Below are 23,951 nucleotides of genomic sequence, written 5' to 3'. Positions count from 1 at the left end.
CTTATCTTAATTTATATGCAGCTAGATGTGCTAGCCTGTGGATGTGTGCTTCAAACAGGATTGTGATAAAGATGCCCTCTAAGATCTGAGCTGTTTTATTTGTCATTTGTACTCCCTTTATGCTCCAAACATATAGAACATATACATAAGTAATTACTTTTAAAATACAATAGGATAAAAAAAAAACCCAATAAATATAGTTATTTATATACATATGCTCCCAGGAAATAAGACAGACAGACTACAGTAGCTCATAATGCACTACCAAGTGGTGTTTCTGGTTATTTCTCTTCACTGCTGCACCTTCATGTCTGGTCGCTAGATGGCGCTGCTCTTCTTTATAACTATGATGCGTGTCAGTCCAGGCACCGGAGGATGGGGATGGGGGGTGGAGGGGATGGGGGGGGTAGCCACTGCCACATGTTTCCCTGCCTACCTCTCATGTTTCCTCTCAGTGTGCCCTCCGCTGTTCAAACCTCCGGGAGGGAAAGGACGCGGTCCCAGTGTGCGCTGCTGTGCCTCCGCGGGCTGATCACTGTCTGCTGCTCGCTCCTGGAAAATAATCTGCGGAGCCACGTAAACACCGTTTGTTTCATTACATAACCGGCGAGAGACCAAACTGCAGCAGAGTACCAGAGCTGGTCCCAGAGATGTCCTGCCTGCAGAGCATGGTGAGCGCTGGGTTTTTTTCCTGATCTTTACTTGCGCACATGCAGCCGGGATGTGTGTCAGTGTTACTGCTCTGTGATTGATGGCAGGTTCAAAACTTTCTGCAGACCGGACCTGAATAAATGAAGTTGAGGACATGCTTGACTGTGCAGATCAGAGCTTGTGAACAAACCAGACTGTGTCGCTCTCAACTGGTTTTAGTCCTTAAATCTGGGTTAATCCTTACAACTTGTTTTCACTGCTGTCCTGGTATTTGTAAGATGTTGCAGTGTGTGTGTGTTTGTAAGAGAGAGAGAGAGAGAGAGAGAGAGTGGGGGGGACTGATGTATGAAAAATGATTTATTTGCCTTTTATTTCCTGTCACTCTGCAGCTCTGGTGGTCTCCTGCACTCCCCCAGCAGTGTGGTGAATAATGTTTGGCCTGCAGGGCTGTAAATGTTTGGGCTGAAGCTCACACTCCAGGCTCTCTTTTGATGCACAGGAGTTTGGGGACAAAAGCTGTTTCTGTGTGTGTGTGTGTGTGTGTGTGTGTGTGGAGGTTGAGGTTGTGGGTGAGGGGGGGGGGGGACACCAGCTCAGTTTTTGGGGACTGCCAGGCTGTTGTCGTGGAGACCAGAGGCCACAGGTGACCTCTGACCTGAGGACTCATGGAGCGTTGCAGGAAGGCTCCTTTGAGTGTGGCCGTTATGAGTGCGAGCTGACGCAAGTGAAGGAGCACGTGTGACAATGGGGAGACAACAGTGGTGCGAGCTGTCGGTGGAGACTGTGTGGTGGCCATTTCTGTAATTTTAGGACTATAGGACAAGTCAAAGAGGTGACAGAGCGGTGAGCTACTGCTGCCATGTGAACGCGTGTGACTGATCACTGCATGGCAATCATGGAGACAGCTTAAGTGTTGTGTAGCGTTGAAGTCACCGCACAAAAATGCATTCAGCCCACTTCATTATGACACGGAGCACAAGCTGGGAGATAAGACTCCACCATCAGCCCTCCTTTATCTTCAACTGCAAAAGCAAACCAAAACAAGTCAGATAGTGCGGAGTTAGCTAGACTTGTGTGATTGCCTGTGAGATTACAGATTAAAGGGCTGACTTCACCAGGATCACACACAGACTAAAGACATCACATTTTTCCGTCTCCCTCAGAGGCATCTGTTCGTGCAGATAGTTTTTGTTATTTTAGCAGAAGTTTTAAGTTACTAGTTGCCGGAACTTCTGCCAACAACCCGATAAAATGGAGGTGAGTGGAAAAAGAAAAAGACTTTTGACTCAACAGCACGAACTACCTGCACAGGACGTGTTTGTTTCTGTGATTTGGGTGAACTGATCCTTTAAGGGTGCTTTAAAATAAATTGAATCATCTGCTGTAACAGTTTTGGCAGCTACATTTTTTTTTTTTAGTGTGCACTTAGCTGATCCATAGAAAACCAATTGTTGGTCATTTTGAAGATCAGTTTATAGTTTAGGTGATTTATCAAGCAAACACAGTAAAACATGCCGATCACAGCTCGTCATCTGTGAAGTTTGTGGTTGCTTTCCTCTGCTTTGTGTCGCTGCAGCCTTTTTGTCTGTCTGTCACTCTAAATAAGCAACTTGAAGCTCGGATGACTTGTGATGGCTGTATTTTTGTGTTGAACACTGTAGACTTTAAGAGAAAAATATAAAGCTTCATCAATTAAAAGAGGTGACGCTGATTATTGCCACATTATCGACGCTGGGATTTTCGATCAAAAGCATTGTGATTCTTGATTCTGCCAATATCCCAAAGCTCACTGGGAGATTTCTGACGACAACCTATTAGCGCTCTGCTGCTCTTCTCTCAGCAGAATCAGGTGGACAGCTGATGTGATGTCTTCGTTCAGCTGTTTGAGCTCCCAGGGGGTTGACACTCCCCTGTGTGTGTGTGTGTGTGTGTGTGTGTGTGTCTCCTTAAGGCACTGGCAGCTGATGAAACACTAATTCTGCTGAATGGTCAGATGTCTGCTGACCATTTGCTTACTGTAACGAGAGGAGGATAGAAACTCCTTTCCATCAAACGCAGTCATTTCGAATTAACGCTTAGTCCTGATGTAAAGCTTAGATAAAGGTGCAACTAAACACGCTGCCCTGTCACAGCCAAATAAATCCAGCATCCTTGTGCATCCACTGTGAACCAGGCTTTCCTTGCTGTGTTGCATGTAAGTGCAAAGCAGGTCAGTCATGCATACTACAGTCTAGCAGATGGTGTAGCAGGACGAGCACCGTTATAATGGCACTGTGGTGGCTGACAGAGATTTCCCCTCAGGCCAGCCAGCTAATCAAACACTAATCAGCCCCTCTTGCACTCACTGATTCAGTCTGGCTCCCCTCCTCAACTCTGTGTCTTTCTCCCCTCTGATTTTCCTCCCCTTCCTCCCCATTTTCTCATTGTTTGCTCCTAATCTCAGGCTTATCCCATTACTCTATTCTCTCTCTCCCGTCTGCACTCATCTCATGGACTCTTAATAGACAAGGCCGTGCCTGATCGCTGTGAGGAGAAAGTGTCGTGCTCTTACACTTGGAGCTTTTGCTCTCTGCCTGTGGCTGGCCTGATTCGCTCTCTGGGCCGTCTGTTGCTGCGATTAAAGCCTGGCCGGGTTAAGAAAATCACTGTGGGACTTGGCCAGGCGTCAGGGCTGCTTGCCTGGATTCTGCCACAGTTGGATATAAGGCTGTTTAGCTCAAAGCTATCGCAGTGGATGCTAACTGTTTGCATGGCTTGACTTATGTCAGTAGAATCAAAAGAAAGTGTGTGTCTGTGTTAATAACTACCTCTGTAATTCTGCACTAGATGACCACATTAACCATCAGCCCACTCAGACATGTGGTTATCCTCTCAGTCTTGTCTGAGTTGGACAGCTGCTCAGATCTGATCGGCCTCAGTAAAACTTTGATTTATCTGACACAAATTCAGTGGGATCATGTTGCAGGACGTAGAGGCTTGAACTGACTTATTGTCTAAGTGTGTTTTCTAAGAGAACACACCCTAGTTAATCATTATCCCCCAGTGGCAGGTGTTTCCTTATAGCAGAGGACTGATCTTTGAAAGCATGTTGCTATTCCTCTTAACGGATTTAAAACTAGAACATAAGAAAACTTCAACCTAATCAATTAAAAGGAAAATACTTGCTAACAATTGCTCAGCTGACTAATATATAATGTGGTGAATGGAACCGCTTGCAGTGATGAACCGACATTGAATAATCACCCACCTCTGCCGTTTTCTTCAGCTCTACGGAGCCTTGCAGCATCTTTCAGCTCAGGTTTGTGGCTTTGGTTTTGGCCGGTCGGTTTGCAGGTCAATTGTAGATATTGGGAAGTTGTATTGGTGTCATTGACTTCAGAATTAGTACACAAGGCAGAAAGACCAAGTCTACAAAATAATATCTGGAATGCAGATCCAACATCACAGACAGCATGCATTTCTCTGTTTTCCTAGTCTAATCCAAAGGGGCCAGAGGTCTTTACATACACCAGAAATATACAGCCTCTGTGCACCTGCTGTCTACTACATAAATCAGAAAATCAGATGCACTGCTGCGACTGTGAAACCAAACCTTTGATTTAATTTCCAGAGAAAATAGGCAACTTTTGAAAAACCCTTACAAAACAACTCACTAGCAAAGCACAGAAGGTCACAGATTAATGATATATAAGTGTAAGTGTGAATATGCATGGGTGGATTTGGCGTCATGAGGGGCTAGCTTAGTGGCCCACATGCTTATTTCTATCAATCAAAATCTCCTCTGCTGCCAGATGAACCTTACCCGGCATATACTTAATATTTAATCATAATAAAGTCTACTGTGCCCAGTATTTTCAGGGTTATTACTGGCTACATGGTTGGCTGACCTGCCACCTGATTGTGGAACAATAGTATTGTCCTCATGGGTAAAGTGGGACCCCTTGACCTGCAGAGGGGAAAGGTCTGAGAGCGTAGGAGGGTGGACAGACCCCATACTGTGGCCATTGTCTGCAAATGTCACCAACTTAGAGGGAAGACGGAAATAGGCGCTAACTCCGGCAGCACCTCATCCTGGGACTATTGTCTCGTTAACGAATGTAGCCTATTTTTCCCTCATAAGTCAGCCGTAGTGTGTTCACCTCAGCTCAGCCTTATCGTTTCCTCCTGCTTTTATTGATCGGCCTTATCTCCCCGTGAGGAGCGCCCGCGCTCACCTGCCTTCTATAGTTATCAGCAGCAGTGGTTACCCTGTGTGTGTGTGTGTGTGTGAGTACTGGCCCCTGTCTCTTTTATTTAGTCTGAAGAGTTGTAGCGTTGCAGAACAAAAGGCCACGAGTTGAAGCCCTCCTCTGCGAGTGGGCATTGTTGTTTATTTATATCTGCTTGTACAAGTAGCAGCCGTCGAGGCGGCCGCAGCTCTGTTCTCTCTAACAACGGTTCAGTTTGCTGTCACATCCTGTTCTTTTACATAAAATCAATATGGTGAATTTAAAGGTTAGATTCAGTCAGCCTGTGCCTGCGCATGTCTCACGTAGGTCTCACAGGTAATAAGTGGAACATAGGTTAAGACACACCGGCACTGTAATTCTCATATTTTACTTTCCACACCACATTTTCTTGCCGAGAGTGAACATCGCTGTTATGGCTGCATGGGGATTATGTAGCCAGCAGGTCGGCTTGTTTTTGCACCTTTACACTATGGTACAGATGAAACACATGAGGTATAACATGTTAATTAGTGAGCGTAGAGGAGCTGGAAGGCACATTTGTTTCCCGTCTTCGTGCTGAGCTGAAGCCATGCTGGTTCAAGCTTTATATGTACTGTAAACATGAGAGTGACAGCAGCTAACTCTCCCAAAACATATTTCCCAAAATGTCAAACTATTCCTTTAAGACTAGAACTCCTCTATAATTATCATTTTTGTTTTCTGTGAAATAAGAGTGAAATAAGTCCTGCCAGCTTCCTCTAAGTCCTTATTTAGAGGATTTCAAAATGTCATCTCCTAAGAGAACTAATTCCAAACTGACAGACATGTAAATCTCAGGTGGGTGTTTGGCCCAGGACACTGTTATTTCTGAGGAGCCAGACATACAGCGTGCCTCCAATACCTGCTTCCTGTAAAGTTATTGTCCAGAAGAGCTTAGGCAGAGGAAATGAGTCTAGCCTGGGTTGTCGTCTCGTCTAGTTGACTGGTCGGACAGGTACAGTATCTTCTCTGTTGTTTCTGCCGTCTGTGGATCTCCACAGTCCTGCTCTGTCCTCCCTCCTCCTGCTGCTGCCATTTTTCCATCCATTCACACACACACACACACATGCACCACCTTCACCACCCCTCCAGGTTCCTGGAGCTTTCTGTCAGCCAGCTGGGAGACATATAACTGAGAATCTGTGGAATGGAGACTGGATATGCCTGTGGGGCCCGGAGGTAATGACAGGGGTACAAGCGGCACCTGCTCAAGTGTTAGACTGGGCTGCCTAGCTTTGATGGGGTTATCCTCTCATTTCATTTTTCAGCCGATTTTCTTCAAATTGTGCTGGGCGGGCCAAAGGGCATTACAAAACATCACATTCTTGCTCAGGAATGCCTTTAATAGCTTGCCAATCTGTACATAGTGAATCTCTGGTTGGCAAGGTGCTTTATTAACTGGGATTCCTGTGTGCCCACCTATCGGTGCCAGCTTTAAGAAGTCTAGATACCTTCGCTCCCCCTCAGCTCTGCGGCCTACATCACATGGTGAAGAAAGGAGTCCCTCTCTCCTGGTTAGGGAGCAGAGAACAATGTCCTCTCTTTTCTCCCTCCTCCGATGCAAGCGTCTCCAGTTTGAGTTATGTAACGTGACACGGTGCAGAACCCGTCCAGTAACTCAGCCTCAGGAAGGGAGACTTACACTCAGACTATTGTCCAGACGGTCCACGCTGAGACAACCCCCACATATTCTCATTTTCCACTTGCTCCTCATCTGCGCTCTCTTACTTTTTCCTACCTTCTGCCCTCTTTCTCTGTGTCCCTGCTGTCCATCTTTTAACCCAAGTCTGATCCCTCATTATTGTCTTATTATCCGTCAGCAAACAAGATGTCTCTCGTATGTCAGTGCAGGGTCTGGCTTGACCGCCTCAAAGCTGGTTCACATGCGGGGCTTTTGTTTTCTAGAACTGGGAGAACAAGTCCAACCACACTGGCCTCCGAGAGGGCTCAAAGTGCACAAAGAGATGAGCAGGTGAGGCGGGGAAGAGGAGAGGGTGTAGGCATGGAAAGTACCAGGCTCTCTCAGGGGAGTCGAGACTGATTTCTGCAGCGGTGTTCAAATTAGTGATTCCTCCCAGTTTCCTGTGCAAAATCGGGTAAGGTGAATCTCAGGTAAATCCCCCCCGTGATGCGGCTGTGTTGAAACAGTCCTCACGCACAGATTAAGATCAGCTTAGGCGTCTATTTAGATCAGTGCAGAGTCATCCTGTCGTGGCCTGCAGGCCAGCTGCACGGACCAGGCAGCTCCCTCCCGTCCACACCTCCCAACTGCCATCACAGACTGAGAAACAGGAAGTCATGTGGCGTGATAATCAGGAGCGCGAGCCTGAGACATAAAAAAAGAGAGGAATAGAGTGAGCATGAGATCAGGAGCAGAGAAGTGACGTTTCAGGTGGACAACCTTCCAGGTAAACAAGCAACTTTTTCCCCCTTTTTCCTTCCCGTCTTTTGATGTCTGTTGGCCTCATTTCAACAAATAATTTGGGTTTTTGTTTGCTTAAAAAAAGTCTTGTGATACTTAAAGCACCACAAGTCCACCGTCTACTGTGTGATACTGGGCTTAAGATCAAAGCAAGAACTCACTCAACCTCTATGTGTGTGTTTTTTTACATTCCCGAGCTTGCTGCTGGGAAAGTTTGACTTATTTATATGCCAGCAAGCTCAATATGCTGCGAACTCGCTGTAATTTAAGGCTGCATTTGTTAAAGAACAGCTTAAGAGAAGAGGAAACCAGCCTGATTGTTAATTACTCTGCCCACGAGGCATGCTTGTTTGCAGTGGAGCTGAACTGGAAGTAGCTAACTTTTTAACTAAACCTTTTCTCCTGGGCCGCTGACGTCACACTGTGCAGCAGCCTCAGCCTCCCTGCACAGAACAAATATGCTAATTATCTGTTAATTATTGCGTGTCCCAAAGTGGAGCCACATGGTGCTTTAAGAACAATAGATAAGATTATCTGCTCCGCTGAGCTGTGCATCTTGATTTCTTCAATCAATGCTCCATTACGTGTAATCTTTTTGTGTTTTTTTTAATCATCGCTGGTCTGATGGTCTGATTGTGTCCCTGGAATTCCCCCTGAGGACTGTTCATAACTCAGTGTACCCAAGCTGGATAACAAGATTTCACTGGACTTAACTTTTTTTGTTTTCATCAACTGTGTTATAAGAATTACATGTCACAGCCGCACAAGGTGAAAATCTCCTGGTTCTGATGCTTCCCTGTTGTTTCTTGTCGCTTTGTTGTCATCGCTTACTTAGATAAAGCTGATTTTTCAGGAGCTCCCACACTCACTTTATTTACACAGAAACTCCGCAGGAGCAGAAAGTGCTGATCCCCCGACTCTGCGTAAGCGTGTGTCAGCATCAGTGTTTACTACCTGACACGCAGCCCGTTCGGCTCCTCTTCTGCCGTTACAGAGCAGATAAGATCAAAGCACAATCTTGTCGGGACGTGATGGGTAAAGCTTTTCATCTGCGTGGTTTTGCTTGAGCCTACATTTGAAAGCATTAACATTTAAAGCAGTCACACTCCGGGTCAATATCTGCGTATTCCTCTGAATCCCAATCAGCTTGTCAGCTGCATTTTTCCTGTTTTCCTGTTTGTGCTGAGTGTGTGGTCTAACGCCGAATGCGTGTGGACGGATGCGCGCACGTTCACTGCAGCTGTTAAGCGGAATTGGTTCAGGTGTGGGTCGACGTGGGAACCGCTCGATTTCTATCACTGTAATCACAGAAGCGGTGACTCCTACATGAACCGCTCCAGGAAACAAAGACGCCACAGAGAGAACAGAGAAAGAGAGTCTCTGCTTACGTCCCACCCCCATCTTCAATGTAATGAATTTAATAAGGAGCTTGCTCTCGTGCTTTTGTTCTTATCAGCTCAATTTAACACTTTATAGCTCCCCCGCTCTGATTATGTGGTAGAATTATCGCTCATTAAATGTCTGATATTACCAACATAGCTCTCACGGCTTTGGATAATAGACACTGTTGTTGAAGTTTTTCTTAAATAACCCACATCAATTGAGGGCCTGTAGCAGAGAAACCAGGCCCCTCCATCCACATCAGCCATATCAGTGCTGTATGGGTTATGTGAAGGGACATTAATAATTACCCAGTGAGAAATGTGAGGAATGTGAGTTTGTTTCCTCACATCGCTCTCTCTCCCTTTACATTCTTCACTGTGAACTTCTGCTCTGTGTTCAACGAGGCTCTGCTGATAGCGGCAGTTGGCAAACACTGTACAGGCTTCGCTCGCTAACAAGGTGAACAGAAACCGAACAGAGAGAACCTGAGCTGGATTCTCGATTAGGTGAAACAGACAGCATGCCATTCCGTTGTTTGCTTTCTCACAAATTCCAGCGACGTTGGGTGGGGAAATATTGCTGCACGGTGCTGTTTTTACAGTTGAGTTCTGCAAAGACATCAGGGGAAGACTGTGTGTTTATCCCGTGTGATATCTGGAGGAAGTCTGGAGGAATAATCGTCTCATCGCCGTAATATTCTCAAAACAAGTAAACATATTGGTTTTTAATTATAGCTCTCTCATCTTGCCTGGACTGCTAACACCTGAACATGGAGCCAGAATCAGCCAGACAAGATGTATCAAAATAAGAGCTATGTATATAACATGGTGCCAAAATGTGTCATGCCTGAGAGTCAAAATAGAAGTGGGAACATGTGTCATTCCTACTAGTTCAGGAGGTTCAAGATGCTCAGGCGTAAGTTATCAGATTTTGATGAAACATTGTGAAACTACTTGTTTCTGTAGTCCACCACCTTAAAACACACCGGATGTCCCAGATCACAGTCCTCTGTTCTCGGTCTTTCAGAAAGCCTCCTAAAAGTAACATTACCACCTCTGACAGCACTAAAAGCCCTCTCTATTGTACCTCTATAGAGATATTGTTGTATTTCTTTTGTCTAATTCTTTTTATATCTGTTGACTTATGGCTGTTCACATTAAACTTTATCTCCGTGTATTTGTGCTTTGTCAACACATGTGCAATGTCATGCCAATAAAGCCAATTGAATTGAATTGAAGTGAAGTGAAACTTTAAATATGAAAAAGTAAGTAAGTAAAGTATGTAAATGTTCACGTGCATGTATAAGACCCTCCTCTTCACTGTTAGCCATTACATCAGCTAGAGACAGCGTTTTGAAACAGTTTTGTAGAAATGAGATGCTGCTTTTGTCTACCTCTGTCTGAAGTCAAGGACCTGTTGTTTCACCTGTTGAGTTTTGAGTACCACTGTTGTAATTGTTCACTACAACAGTGGCGGTCGGGGGTTTAGCAAACAGTCAATTTTTCAGTTTGTTCTGAGATTGTTTCCTCCAGTTCAGCCCCACAGAAAACTGATGCAGGACTCATCTGGCTTGTGACGGTGGGCCAGATGGATAGTGTGACACACACAGTTGCTGAAGGATGCATATAAAATTAGAAAGTCTATTTTAGTGAGGGAACATGGTGTGTTTTTGAATCATATTTGCCTTTATCAGATTTACCTCTAGCGTTAGATGTATTTGGCGTGTTGTCTTTAACACTCAAGGCGATTGGTAGATTAGTAGTGTGTGTGTGTGTGTGTGTGTGTGTGGCATGGGTGGAGGTCATGTGGATGTCACTTAAAAACCACTGGGGTCAGGTACTTACCTTATGCTGCTAGTACTAATCTGTCTTTTATCACACTCACACAAACACCCAAAGAGGCTGAACTTGTAACCTCACAGAGGGATCAACACAGGCATTCATCTAAACAATGTTAGGGATTATGTAATCGGTGCTTTTTCACACCACAAATTGAAGCCTCTTTGATATTCTAACAAAACAGACTCTTTGTACTGTTGGAGGAGAACCAGGACAGCGCTGTTGTTGAATACATTTCCCCATAAATAACACGATGATAATACTACATTTGGAGGTGAGAGCTGGCCCTGTGAACACACTCCCTCGGGTGCCGTCATTACACTGAAGAGCAGCCTTATGTAACATCCGTCAGATCCAGATCAATAAGGCTCCACGAAACACCAGTGCAACCAGTCACCCCAGATAACCCCGACATCGCCACTGTAGTCAGAGCCAGTAATTGAATTCTGTGCAGAAATACAATACAGTGAAGTCAGCAGAGGCAGTTAAGGCTAAGGCACACTGTGCAGACCGCCATCAATAGACGAGTAGATGCAAAGTGAGGAAACCCACCTCAGCGGCGCGGCTTGACAGCTGATTTAGTGGAGTGAGTCCAGGTCAGAGGCAGCCACAAACAACCAGGGCTGCAAGACTGAACAGAATTATAAAAATGAAACCCGGTGTGGCTACAGATCCTCTAAGGTAGCCATTTTTTTTTTTCCTATTTGAGTTTCTCCTAACTTTTTTTTTTTTTTTTTAGCAATTATGGAGGCTAATGTGGAAACTGTTAATGAGACTTTGATAGCACTTAGTGTTCAAAGTTAGAAGTCGCATCTATCTACTCAGCATGGAGAGCCATTTGGTGATGGAGCCAGATCGATTCCATTAAAGGCCTAATGTCATTTTATATCGATATTAGGATAAGATAATGAGACGGATGACATAGGAGGCATGGAAACATTTAGTGAGGAAGGATTATCTTAAAATAGCTCTAATATACCGTCAATTCACTTGACAGACTATTTATAGATAGTTATTCTACTGTTCAGTCACATCTAAGGGTTAGAAACTTTTAGATTTATCTACAAAACTGAAGTGAAATAGAGACTGTTCTATCTAGCTGATGAAAATGTATGTGAGGTTGGAGATGTACATCACAGGACCAGCAAAATAGGAAATATAGCATAAATATTTCATTCACAATAAGGAGTGCAAAGTGTATCTACTGCTTTAGCATGGTATCCAAGCTGCAGTGTTCCCTAAAATGTGTCAGTTCTCCCTTGTCAGTACTCGCAGAATCGAACGTCTGTGTCAGCCCTCGACTGTCTGTGTGCTCAATGGCGCTCTGTATCTACGGCCACGTCCAAATATGACCTGCTGACCCACGTAAAGACTCAAATGTTAGTCATCAATGGAGACAGTGTGAGGCTGAACACTGGACCTTCAGCTTTAGCGCCGCCACATCTAACCGCCAGTGAATTATGTCCCATTTTTCACTGAGAGGCCTCTCCTCGACTTGAGTGTCGTGAAATGAAAGTCGACCTTTTATGCGAAGCTGTGCATGCTCTCTCATTCAGAAAACAGAAGACGCGAATCACCTCAAGGTGACCAGATTTCTGTGTGTGTGTGTGTGTGTGTGTGTGTGTGTCTTGTCAGACTCTACAGATTTATGATACATGAACGATGGAACATTTCATGACTCTGCTTTTCAACGTCTTGGCTTCTCCGAACGGCCTCGGGGGTCTGTGGAGAGGAACGAGTCTGCCTGATTGTCTCCCATACATAATGAATAACCTGCGAACAATTAGAGGCTGCTGCCGAGCACTCCTCTGATGTCATGCCCCACAGCCAGAGACACTCTCACACTCGCTCATTACACGCCAGCATGTAATAGTCAATCAGAGAGTGGAGCGCTCCTTTGCTTCACATGTCCGATGTGAAACTCTCATGATGTGACATTAAAGTCACACTTGGATACACATGATTTTTTTGTTTGCTCTGTGGTGGAGAGGAGTCATCCAGAATATCCATTATTGTGTGGGATAACTACTAAATACTAATTAACACTTATTGTTAGCATGCAAAAACATTAAACTAAAATGCCGAAAATCATTGTGAGCATCATGCTCACGATTGTACATAAGTACATCCCTACAAACGCCTGACTGTTGGCTTTTAATAGTGTTGTATTCTTCTTCTGCATAACTAGCCTGTTGTGGCTGTTAAATATGGTTTACTAACTTTAGACACTGCAACAAACCACCTGAATATCCTGTCATGGCGTTATTTGTGGATAGAAAATGTCCCATGAATAGCTCTGTCAGGCAGTCAGAGTAGGAGTTACTGCAGTTTTCTGCAGAATAGATGAAATAAGGCGAGTTGCAGATTTGGTAATCGCTCTATATTGTTTTACACAACTAACAGCTGTGAAAACTATCTAGCACAGCTTTGATAGAGCTTATATAATATAGCAGAGTGCCGCTGTGTGGGAGTTTTAGATGTAACCTGCAAAGTTACCCCACAAACGTAAACAAACTTTGATCATGGAGCAGGGGAGAGAGAGAGAGCGCCGGGGGAAGAGGACAGAGGATCTGGAGCCGCGAGCAGTTTTTTGTCGGGGCTGTGCTGAGTGACCTGCACACACACACACACACACACACACACACAAGCGTGAGCAAGCGTCTGTGGGAGTGAGCGCTTTGTGCATCAAAAACGGACGAGCCCGAGCTTGTGTTCTGCAAAGCATCTGTGGAATTTGGCTTCCCTGTCCTTCTCTCCTCTGTCTCAGTGCCAGGGGTGACCTCTCTTGTCTCTGAGGGTTTGAAATGTCCCCTCTTCACGCTCAGGCATTTCATTGAAAGCTTTGTTTCCCCTTACAGGACACCTGATTACAATATTTTAGGAGAGAGCATCGTTGAAACCCTCCACTTGAAGGCTGCGTGTTTTGTTTTCTTTGTGATTATAGTAAACTGGCAGTTGTATGGTTTTCTAGATGCATCAGGATATCTTGAAAAAAACTAATGCTGAAATAGTCCCTGTAAAGCCTCACTGCAAGCCTTTAGACTCGCACCCCTTCGTGGCATGTTCACATCCTTTCTCCTCAGTATGCTCTGCTCTACATCACAACATGTACCCACCAGATAGAGTTGGGGGGTGCGTTCCATTTCCCATACTACCATTCTATTTAGTACGCCAGAAAAAGATTTAGTTTGTCCCATTTTACAGTATGTCAGATGCAATATGCCAAAAAATACCAGGGCGCCGTGCTGTATCTGGTCACATTTTATAATATGCAAACCAGTATACTGACTCTTCTGACCCACAATCCTCTGCAAAGTGGAAGATACATCACGTTGATATTGACTGTCTGTGATGTCGTATTTTGTTTTATGTCCAAGGTCATAAATGTAGCACCACCGCAATTTTTTCCAACAGTATTCAAATTTTGCACCATGCACAGCAATGGATGTATGAGCAAGAGGGTCAAAGTCCAGCACGATGCTATATGACAACATAGTTTGTCCACAATCATATACATACTGTATGCAACTGTATGTACTTTGTACGCACTGTCTAAGTAAGCAATTAGTAAATCTGTGAAAGGTTTTCACTCATGTAGTTATTTTACTGTAGAGTCGCAGCTTACAGCATTAGACAAGTGGGCCAGTAGAAACATGAGCAGCAGATGCAGGTGAAAGTGTACAGTGTCAAGAGGATAGAGAGGCTCACCTGTTAACTATGCTGCACTTAGATACAACGATGTTTAACGCTTTGTTTGATCAAAGTTAGCTGCTCCTGAAGAGGCTTGTCACTGCTTTGAAAGAAGCATAAAGCAGGAACAGAGCACTTTTCAATTAAACCATAACTTTTAAGGCTGGTAGGAAGAACTGCTTTGATCCCTGTGTGTGTGTGTGTGCGTGTGTGTGTGTGTGTGTGTGTGTGCACGTGCGTGTGATTTAAGGAGCGTTGTTGCATTTCAGGGCCCCTTGGTTAGTCGAGGCTGTGCTATAAATCTTGCCGTGTCTCCTGGTTTACTTGGTGCCATAAAATAGAGGGCAATTATGGAAAACAACTGGATGCAAGATTTCTTCAGTCCTGCAAGGTTTGTGGTTGCAGCCTAAAAGGATTTTTACCCTTCTGTCTGCGCAAAAGGAATTGCTTTGCCTCACCCACCCTCACCTCAACCCCAGATTCCCGTCAAGCATCGATTGGCCTCTCATGTCTTTGGCAGATAGAAGACACAAACGGAGTAAAATACCGTGCCTAAAAATACTGTGTCAGACCTTGGGCAGTGGCCATTTGGTTGGCACACTCGTGATTTATTCATATGGTGTCAGACATGTACACACTCAGCATGACCTGCACTGACTCATATCCATCATGTCCTCCTATGACACCAAGACACACTAAGACAGTAAGACTTGCAGGTCAAACTGCACCAGAGATTAACAGAGTTCACAATATGTCACATTTCATTTGCTCATATTCATCCTCATTGATTATCGGGTGTCGTTCCTCAGCCTGAGTTCAGCCAGTATTATATTGGCTGATTAAGAGCCGGATGCTTTAGTGGAAAGTTTTACATCAGGAGAAATAGTTCCTCATGAATATAAACATGAGCAGCTTGGCAGCTTTGATCTCAGCCTGGCGGAGAGCCCTCAGTGGAGTGGGCTGGAGCTGCCGTTGCACAGCTCTCTCTGCCGATTTTAACCATTTGCATAATTGTTATAACTGTCGAGGCCAGCAGTGCAAAGCACTTGATAAATGTGGATTGTATTAGTGGCAAGAGGAGATGCCAGAGTGTCACTGCGGGTGTCTGTGCTCATATATAGTATTTATATCAGTGTGACAGCAAGAGAGAGACATTGCTTTAAGGTACCATGTGTGTACTCACTGAGCACTGGCGGTCAGGCGGCAGAATGGCCCAGTCATTCATTGGGATGAGATCAGGTTTGAGCCCCCTTGCAGGCATGCACCTGCCAAAGCATCCTAGAGCAACCACCACACTGGAGTGTTTGCATGTTTCATCCAACAAATCATGTACATCATGTAAATTTCACTAAAAACAAGTCTCCAAAGCTTTCCATCCCACCTTCCAGGCAGTTATTTGGTTTAATTCATGTCTCTTTTGCGTAAAAAGAACTTGTAGAGATAGGTAGGCTTGAGATAGGTAATCAATCCATCCTAGTGACCATTTGTTTGCTTTATTTTTCCACAAGGTTCTGCTCTTGTTTTATAGTGATGCAGGAGCCAGTTTAATTCTGAAAAATCTTTCTAATCCAGGAAACGATCAAATACTTCTCCTTTGACAGCATTCATGTTTGTTCATTGGTGATCTTTCAGTTGGATATTGTAACAACATGCCTTAACAGTGGAGCGTTTTTTTGTCAAACAGGTCTAATGTCCTTGAATGCACACAGAAGGAAAATGCATTTCCACAAAAGGAAACTTTCCTTATGATAGATTACCCATTCTCTGGTTTATTTCAAAACCAACCAACAGTTGCCTGCAAGTTAGGAAATTAATCTTAATTGTGGTGTGGTTGGCCTCTAACGAAACACAAGTTCCCGGTATTGCCCTTTAAACTCTATCTGTTCTGTCAGTGCCACATAGGAAGGCTGAGCACAAAAGGAGAATTTGCCCCCATTGGATCGTGTTTATAGTCCGAGAGACTGCAGCATGTTTGTGCATTTTATGGTCTCAAGAAGGTTTTATGGCTATCTGGGTTGTGTTTGCACAGGAGGAGAGAGGGTCAAAAGGGTGAAATCAATAGTGATCCTTAATGAGGATGTCTGAAAAGAAGAAAGGGAGGGGATATGCGGGGGATTTGACAAACGATGGTGGTGGAGAGGTTGTCGAGCGAAGATTTGCTGCGTCGAGCTGAAGAGGCTCAAACTCAAGTTGACAAAACAATAGCGTCTCTTAGGTAGGTGTTGGGGTAACTTGGCAACTGATTTAGTTTTTGTCAAAGTCAAGAGGAAAATGCTCATTGTCTTGTTATTGTTTTCTCTGCAGAAGGTTGCACATCTCCCACAGACAGCTGTCATATCTGTCATGGCCATGTGAGACTTATGAAGCCCGCTGTGTGATTGGAATATTTGGATACATGTGATTTTCATGAGACAGGAAATTTACGAACAAAATAAGCGGCTGCAGCACTTGATTAAATTGTCCGTAATGTGTATTGTCACCAAAGCACTTCTGTCTGACTTTTTTTTTTTGAAGGAAATGAGCCCTGCTGTTGTAATCTAGCTGGATCAGAGTTACATAAAAGGATTGTGATGTGACATATGCTGCCCTACGTCACAAAACAACAACATAACCCTGATCCTGCAGACTTTTGATTTACCGGTCAGAAAGGATAACATGAGCGGCTGGGAGGCAAGACTGATGCTCTCACAAAATAGACATTTTCAAATTGGTTTTGGGATTTGTCCTCTTCTTTTGTAAAGCCATCGTTGTGCATGCGTTGTTCTCCTATAATGGGGTTTTCATGGAGGTCCGTTTGTGTGTTTGTCTTGTAGTTAAGTGTTACGCTGTGATGTTGTTGGAGGCTGAGTTGTTTTAGCTGTGCTCTGAGACGGTCGTCTGTACAGAGAAGCACAGCTGAAGAAACGTCTTCCTCCGGATATCAACATCCACCCAGGGTAGTTAGTAAAGGGGCAACAGGCAAGTAGCCTCACTGTCAGCTTGGCTTATTGATGCAAATCGATCGCTCCACCGCTTTGGTCCACACTAAAATATCTCATCTAGTATTGGATGGACTGCCATGAGTTTTTGTAAAAACATTGATGGTTCTCTGAAGGTAAAGGATACTGACTTTGGTGACCTTTCATCTAGCTATTTTGTGTTTTTAGCAAAAGTCCTAATGATTTTAATGACTCCTTTACATTTCATCTAGCAGGTCAGAGTTTTCCAGTAAAATATCTCATCAAACGGACTGGCACAAAATACAGACATTCATGGTTCACAGAGGATGAATCATATTGAGTTTTGTGATCCCCTGGCATTTATTATGTTCTGATATCATATAATAATAATATCAATCATACTATAATTATGTTTAGTCCTAATCGGAAGATGCTGCTGTGTAAATGTGAGCTAACATGCTAAAATATCATTATATGTATATGAATAAGCAGAATAAGCATATTAGCATTACCAGTGTGAACATGTTACCATGGTGATGCACCACAGTGCAACGCCACAGACTCGCTAGCTTTGTTGTAGACTATTATTCTTGTTAATTCAAAGTGACTGAATAAATCACTCGATCAATTCATCAGTCAATCCACAGAAAATGAATCTGCAACTGTTTTCATGATCAATGTATTGTTTCAAACATTTTTTAAGAAAGAATGCCAAAGCTCCCAAATGTGTGTCATTTCTGTTTTTTTTAGTTTCTGTGAGAGTAAACTGAGGGTCTTTGGGTTTTGGACTGTTGGTTGGACAAAACTAAACAGTTGAAGATGTCTGCTTGGGCACTGAGAATTTGTGATTTTTGGTATTTTATTTACAATTTTCTCACATTTTATTGACCATCAAATCGATCAATTTAGAAAATAATCACCAGGTTAATCCATAATGATTGTGATAGCTGGTCGAACCCTAAAAACTCCAGAATGAACAGGTCCCTGGCCTTGAAAATGTTATATGTGCCTAGAACACTGTTTGCCACAAAGCAGGGAGCATCTTAACATAAGGCCTTAAATGAAATGTTGCCATCAGGAGCGTGGGCGTCTTGGTTATCAGCTCATTATTTACTACCTACCTCACTTCCTTTTAACACTCGGCTCATTTTTTACCTTTTCTGTTTTTTACAGAGCACCTCACCCCCCCATAGAGCCCTGTAACCGATGGCAACCTCAGTCCAGACTCTTCCTCTGACCCGTGGCCCCAATAAAAACTTCCGTGATCCTTTCCCAGCTCCGCCCCTCTCCTCCCGTTGCGGCATGGGAAGTGTAGGCAGTCTGGTGGAGAGGCCAGATGTGTCTCCGACTAAAGGCAACCGTGCAGTGCCCCAGGTGAGACCCAAACAGACCAACGGCCTCCTGAAGAAAGGCTTCCCCCAAAGAGAGCTACTCAACTACCTCAACATCACCAGGTGAGTGCCGCTGTGAAGAAGCAGATGCTTTGTTAGAGCATTTCACGTGAGGTACCATAAAACATGACGGGACTTGACCTCGGTTGACCTGCTGTTCTTCCAAACAGAAAAGAGCCAAAAGCAAGTCCAAGCAGTGACGGCAAGAAGGACATAATCTCTGGTCTCAGCTCTGCCAGTGACCGCGAGGAGGACAAGTTATACGCCAAGGTCTACCATAAAGACGGCACCGAAATAGATTTGACAAAGAACTCACTGCCTAGTGGGGGCAAGTATGAAAAGGTGAATACTGTTCCGCCATTCCTAAAAGTTTAGTTTCATTTTTGGATGATTAAATCTCATATTATCTCAATTAAAAATTAATTACAAATACTTTAAAAAGCAGTAGGTTTGAGGAGGACTGAGTCTCATTCACCAATTCAGGCATGGATGCAGATGAATGACTTCCCATTGAGTTCTTTTTAGAAATGATCTACAGCCAGTGACTGGCTGCTGCGGCTGTGTTAAATTGATCAGTATCACGTTCATACATCTCTGGCAGTGCGATGCAACAGCCCCCATAGCCTGTTACCAGCATAAATCAACCTTAAATCTCATCCAGCTCGCCAGCGGAGAATGAGAATCTGCCATTTGCTATGTTCAGAATTTATTGCAGCAATCAAATCACACCTTTTTTTTTTAGCTTGAATTGATCAATGCTAAGAACACAGAGGGTAGAACGGTATTGATTTAATAGAAACATTGTGATATATGTTCCATAACCCGGCCCCCTTTGCTGTGAGTGAGGTCTCTCTCTCCCCTTTAGCCTTCACTCGGCCACTTTCTACTGTCTGTGCATCCTTTAAAAGCGCCCTGAACTTTGCCGGCTCTTTTTTCTTCAGGCTCGTTTTAGATCTTCTGCCTTCAAGCCGGTGACCCCCAAAAATTTCAGCTCCATGCAAAACCTCTATCCGTCTTCCAAGTCGGAGGATGTGGACCATGGTGTTTCCAACGGACTGCACAGAGCCTACGCCCATGTCCCCAAAGCTGTCTCCACCTCTTCCTCTTCATCCTCACCCTCCCGTCATGGAGCGCCAACATCCAGTGGTGGTACCAAGGTATCTCAACACGTGAGGATTCATAGAGTTAAACTTGATGGAAAGTTGATCAGTGGGCCAAGGAAAAATAGAATTAGGTTTTGGTTTCGGGATCCAGTCCTGGACAGAAAAACAAGACAATGAACTACTCATGATTAGCGTTTTATTAATATTATCATTTTATTACATCAAATTAATCTTTTCTCAGCCTATTATGGAGATGATTAACTGTATAATTATGACTGTGAAGGCCCTCTCCTCTGTGCGTGGGATGAGCCAGGAGGATGATAACCTGTCAGATTCGGGCCATAACTCCATGAGCAGTCTGCCGCCGTACCGGCCTCCGTTCCGCCCACACCTTGCTCACATCAGGTCTGCCGCAGCATTATTCTCTCAGCTCTGCTTTATATTCAAAAGAGACATTGTTGTAATTGATTTTTTATGCTTTATGACTGTGTAGGGAGTGATGATGGAAGAGATTTTAATGGCTTTGGTGGTTTCTTTTTTCACCGTAGTGCATCTATGGGCCACATCAACACCATCGGCTCCCTGGACCGCACCTCTCTGGGCCCCAAAGCCGTAGGGTCAGGGGGCGTGGCCATAGGTGAGATGGCGTGTCGGAGCATGGCAACCCTGAGCCGTCTGGCTCCATATGGAGGAGAGGCTCCGCCTCCTTATGAATGGACACTCTCCCTGTCTGTTGAGGAAGTGGTGAGTACTGGGCAGATGGATGGATGGGAGGATGAGCATGATTTACAGAGTGCTAAGTCATTCATGCTGTCTTTTCCAGGTCCGGGATCTGGAGGAGCGTCTGGTGGAGAAAGAACATGAGCTGAAACAGATGAAAAGAAACCTGGATGAGAGTGAGGGCGCCATCGCTCAGGTGAATCTCATTGTATTCATCTGTTCTTCTTCAGTCTATACGTCCATCAGCCTCTCTTTTGAAGTTTGACCCCCATCTGCTCGCCGCATGCAGGTGTTTGAAGGGAAACAGCGTCTGTGGGAGAAGGAGGTGGAAGAGCTGAAACGCCTGTATGCCGCCAAACTACGCCAGGTTTCCCAGCAAGCCCAGCGTTCCCAGCGCAGCCTGCAGTTGCAGCTTTTCAAGGCCCAGCAGGAGAAGAACCGCCTGCAAGAGGAGCTCGACAGCCTGAAAATGGAAAGGAGCCAGGAGGCTGGAACGATAGCAAAGCGAACGAGTCCGACTCTGGAGGAGACGCAGTGGGAGGTGAGGCCTTGAAAGGACCGATTTTATGGCATGGAGAAGCAGTTAAAATGTAGTAATTACAGGGGACAGTGGAGATAACCGGATTCCTTCCTCGTTTGTCCTGTTGAAATGATAGCGCCAAGGCTACTGGAGTCAGTAAAAATTATGTGTCTCCTGCTCTCATCCCTGATTTTCCTATTATGTCCCAGGTTTGCCAGAAGTCAGGGGAGATCTCCTTGTTGAAGCAGCAGCTGAGGGACTCCCAGGCGGAAGTGACCCAGAAGCTGAGTGAGCTCTTCCAGCTGAAGACGCAGCTCAGGGAGACCCGCACAGAGCTGCGCAACAGAGAAGGCCACATAGATGCACTACAGCTAGTCCTGCAGGGGACACAGCGCAGATGCCCCTCTCAGAATGCACACGAGGATGGAAAAGGAGCTGAGGAGAGTCTATCAGCTGGGGTAGCAGGTAGTTTTATGTGTCTGTCTTTTACCTGTGTGTACATATTGTCACTGGCAACGTTTGAATTACACGTTACTTAGGTGATTGTTGACAAAGCACTTAACCGAAGGCAAGTCTCAAAGGACTTAACATAAAACGGACCAAATAAAACTGATCAACAATCAGTTATCTGAAATCTTGAAAGTATTTCAAAGCTACTTAAGCCAAGGGAAAGAAAAGTAAAAGAAGTAAGATAATTATATCCTGCAGATGTCTGTTTAATATCACAGCAAGTAAGGCATCCAAACTGGGTTTCTCATCAAAACAGCAGGAGTTCAACTGGGTTATTTTGAATTATGTTGTTTGCAAGCTTGGACCCAAAATCAGGTTATTTGACTAACCAGGTCAGGAGCAGAGCTCTCTGCACATTCAAAAGCAGCCCACATCTTAAATTATGTTTCCCCTATGGCTCTGCTGGACTGTAGCTGAAGGCATGTGAACCTCTGCGTTGCAGGAGGGTGCGGGGGCTCCACAGAGGAGCGTCTCCGCGCAGAGCTCCTGCTGGAGCGACGCCAGAGCGAGGCCCAGGCCATGGCCTTCGAAGAGGAGAGGCAGACATGGCAGACGGAGAAGGACAAGGTCATCCGCTACCAGAAGGAGCTGCAGGCCAGTTACTTAGAGATGTACCACCGCAATGAAGTGCTGGAGATGGAGCTGCACCAGCTGAGGGCAGGCAGAGAGCGGGGAGGAGGAGCAGGAGCAGGAGCAGGAGCAGGAGCAGGAGCAGGAGCAGGGAGCAGAAATGGGACATTGGAAAGAGAAGTGCCAGAGCTGAAGAGTGAGAGAGCATGTGAAAAACAAGAGGACAAACCTTCCTCTGGTTTACCGTGGATAGATAGAATTGAGTCATCTGAAATTTGAATGTGACTTATTTGCAATGCAAACTGTTTTCTTCCTGTAGTATGGTTTTTACGGATGTTCGCCAGGAAAAGGAACAAAATACATTTACTGGGTTAAAATTATAAGATAATAAAAATTTAGCAAACTCAGTTTTGACCTTAGTCAAGACTATAAAACACCAAGTTATTAATTCTAAGTAAATTAGTGACTTACTCCAACAAATTGAAGTTTTAATCTACTAAGCCAAGATGATCAGATATTAAGTCAAAATTATGAAACATGAAGTCGACATGTCTTACCATTTTTACTTGTATTTTCATCATGCATAACATTTTATCTATTTTTCTTCTTTTCCTGGCAAACGTGGGCCTTCATAGGTTCCTGCCTGTTTGCCATTTGCTGCACCCTTGTTGATTGTTTAATGCTCTTATCCTGCAAAACTGGACCAACAACCTCCTACAGAGCACACTCACACTGAGGGAAGCTGCACACAAATACTTTCTGGGCCTCTTTGGCAGAAGAGTCGTGTCAATAACTATAAAAATACAGCCAAGCACCTGGACTGTCCAGTTGAGGACTTTTATCCAACTATGAACCTGTAAATGAGCAAAGACTGATATGCTGACTATTTTGTGTTCATTTGATAGTGACTTTGTGGTTTGGACTGCTGTATAGTCTTGACTAACCAAAGGATTCAAAGGGATTTCATGCGGCACAGCAACATCTCAGCACCTGCTTAATCTGTTCAGAAGGTTCTGTGGATTCAGGGTTCACCCAGGCGTGGGGAGGAAAGCTGCATCTCTGGGTTAAGTATGGAGGATTACAGCTATCTGGTGCCAAGGTACTAATGCTATTTAGTTGCCATCAAGACAACTATTTGTACCCTACTTTAAAAAACAAAACAAAACTGGAAATGTTGAACCTTTTCCCCTTTCAGTTTCCAGCTCCTGTCAGGTGAGATCTATATATTTTGTATATATTATTATTTTGATTTGATTGGCCTTTTGTGTTTGTTCCAAGCACACTGTTGTCTTAAATGGGCAAATATCCACATATTTTGATTGCAGTGAAAGCAATCAGTAGGTTAGGATGCTAAACACGACTGCCCTGCTTATTAGTGCGATTTGTTGCACATACCCAGCCAATAACATCCAATGCATGACGTAGGTGAAGTTGTTCTCTTGTATTGTTTATTATTATATATAAACATTCAAAAGCCAGCTCTCAGTTGACCTTTCAACATACTGTGACTCTTGTCTATTTACTGGAATCAAAGCTGTACAGCATAAAAATATATGTTTGGATTCATAATAAACATTTATGAAGTGGTGTTAAAGCTGTTTCCTTGGTGCTTACCTCAGTGGCATTTTCTGATCTAAATCGAAGCTGCAAAATGCTTTATGATTTTTCTGTCCACCGTTGTCTGAATTTAGCTCAGCAGAAATCACTTGTCAAAATGTCCGAGCTGTAACTGATGGCATTCACCCGAGGGCTCAGACGCCTGCTCGCTCTGAGGGGGCTTAAAATCTCCACAGAGCGTGCTAATAAAACCCAAGGACAGGGGCTTTATGACAGAATGAACAGAGCCGTGGAGGCTTTTGGGACTAATGTGGCTTTTAGAGGTTTAGCCTTCAATCCTTATCTCAGCCTCTCCCAAAGGCCCTCCCTGCTCTACCCCAGCCAGTCCTCACATACCTTCTCCTGCTGTA

General features: G+C 44.4%; 1 protein-coding gene across 2 annotated transcripts; it reads left to right on the top strand.

The window, feature by feature from the left end:
* Positions 1 to 541: 541 nt before the first annotated feature.
* Positions 542 to 23,567, top strand: n4bp3 (NEDD4 binding protein 3). Of its 2 annotated transcripts, none has more exons than XM_070836667.1 (11): positions 542 to 671; positions 18,344 to 18,624; positions 18,732 to 18,903; positions 19,503 to 19,718; positions 19,948 to 20,069; positions 20,213 to 20,408; positions 20,488 to 20,580; positions 20,674 to 20,925; positions 21,114 to 21,369; positions 21,857 to 22,391; positions 22,448 to 23,567. In XM_070836667.1, the coding sequence occupies exons 2-10, from the start codon at positions 18,377 to 18,379 to the stop codon at positions 22,261 to 22,263; spliced, it is 1,962 nt and encodes a 653-aa protein (XP_070692768.1). In that variant the 5' UTR covers positions 542 to 671; positions 18,344 to 18,376; the 3' UTR covers positions 22,264 to 22,391; positions 22,448 to 23,567. The 2 variants fall into 2 exon arrangements, with proteins under 2 accessions (XP_070692768.1, XP_070692769.1); XM_070836668.1 differs by lacking the exon at positions 542 to 671 and adding an exon at positions 7,235 to 7,306.
* The last annotated feature ends 384 nt before the right edge of the window (positions 23,568 to 23,951 follow it).

Source organism: Pempheris klunzingeri, chromosome 9 (genome assembly GCF_042242105.1).
Source record: "Pempheris klunzingeri isolate RE-2024b chromosome 9, fPemKlu1.hap1, whole genome shotgun sequence".
Lineage (NCBI taxonomy): Eukaryota > Metazoa > Chordata > Actinopteri > Acropomatiformes > Pempheridae > Pempheris > Pempheris klunzingeri.
Note: the sequence above shows the minus strand (reverse complement) of the source record. Positions and strands in the feature narration are given on the sequence as shown.

Coding starts and splice junctions, on each gene's coding strand:
- n4bp3 (XM_070836667.1), top strand. CDS start 18,377: ATGGCAACCTCAGTCCAGACTCTTCCTCTGACCCGTGGCCCCAATAAA. Junction 20,581..20,673: donor GTGAGGGCGCCATCGCTCAG/GTGAATCTCATT, acceptor CGCCGCATGCAG/GTGTTTGAAGGGAAACAGCG. Junction 21,370..21,856: donor TCTATCAGCTGGGGTAGCAG/GTAGTTTTATGT, acceptor TCTGCGTTGCAG/GAGGGTGCGGGGGCTCCACA.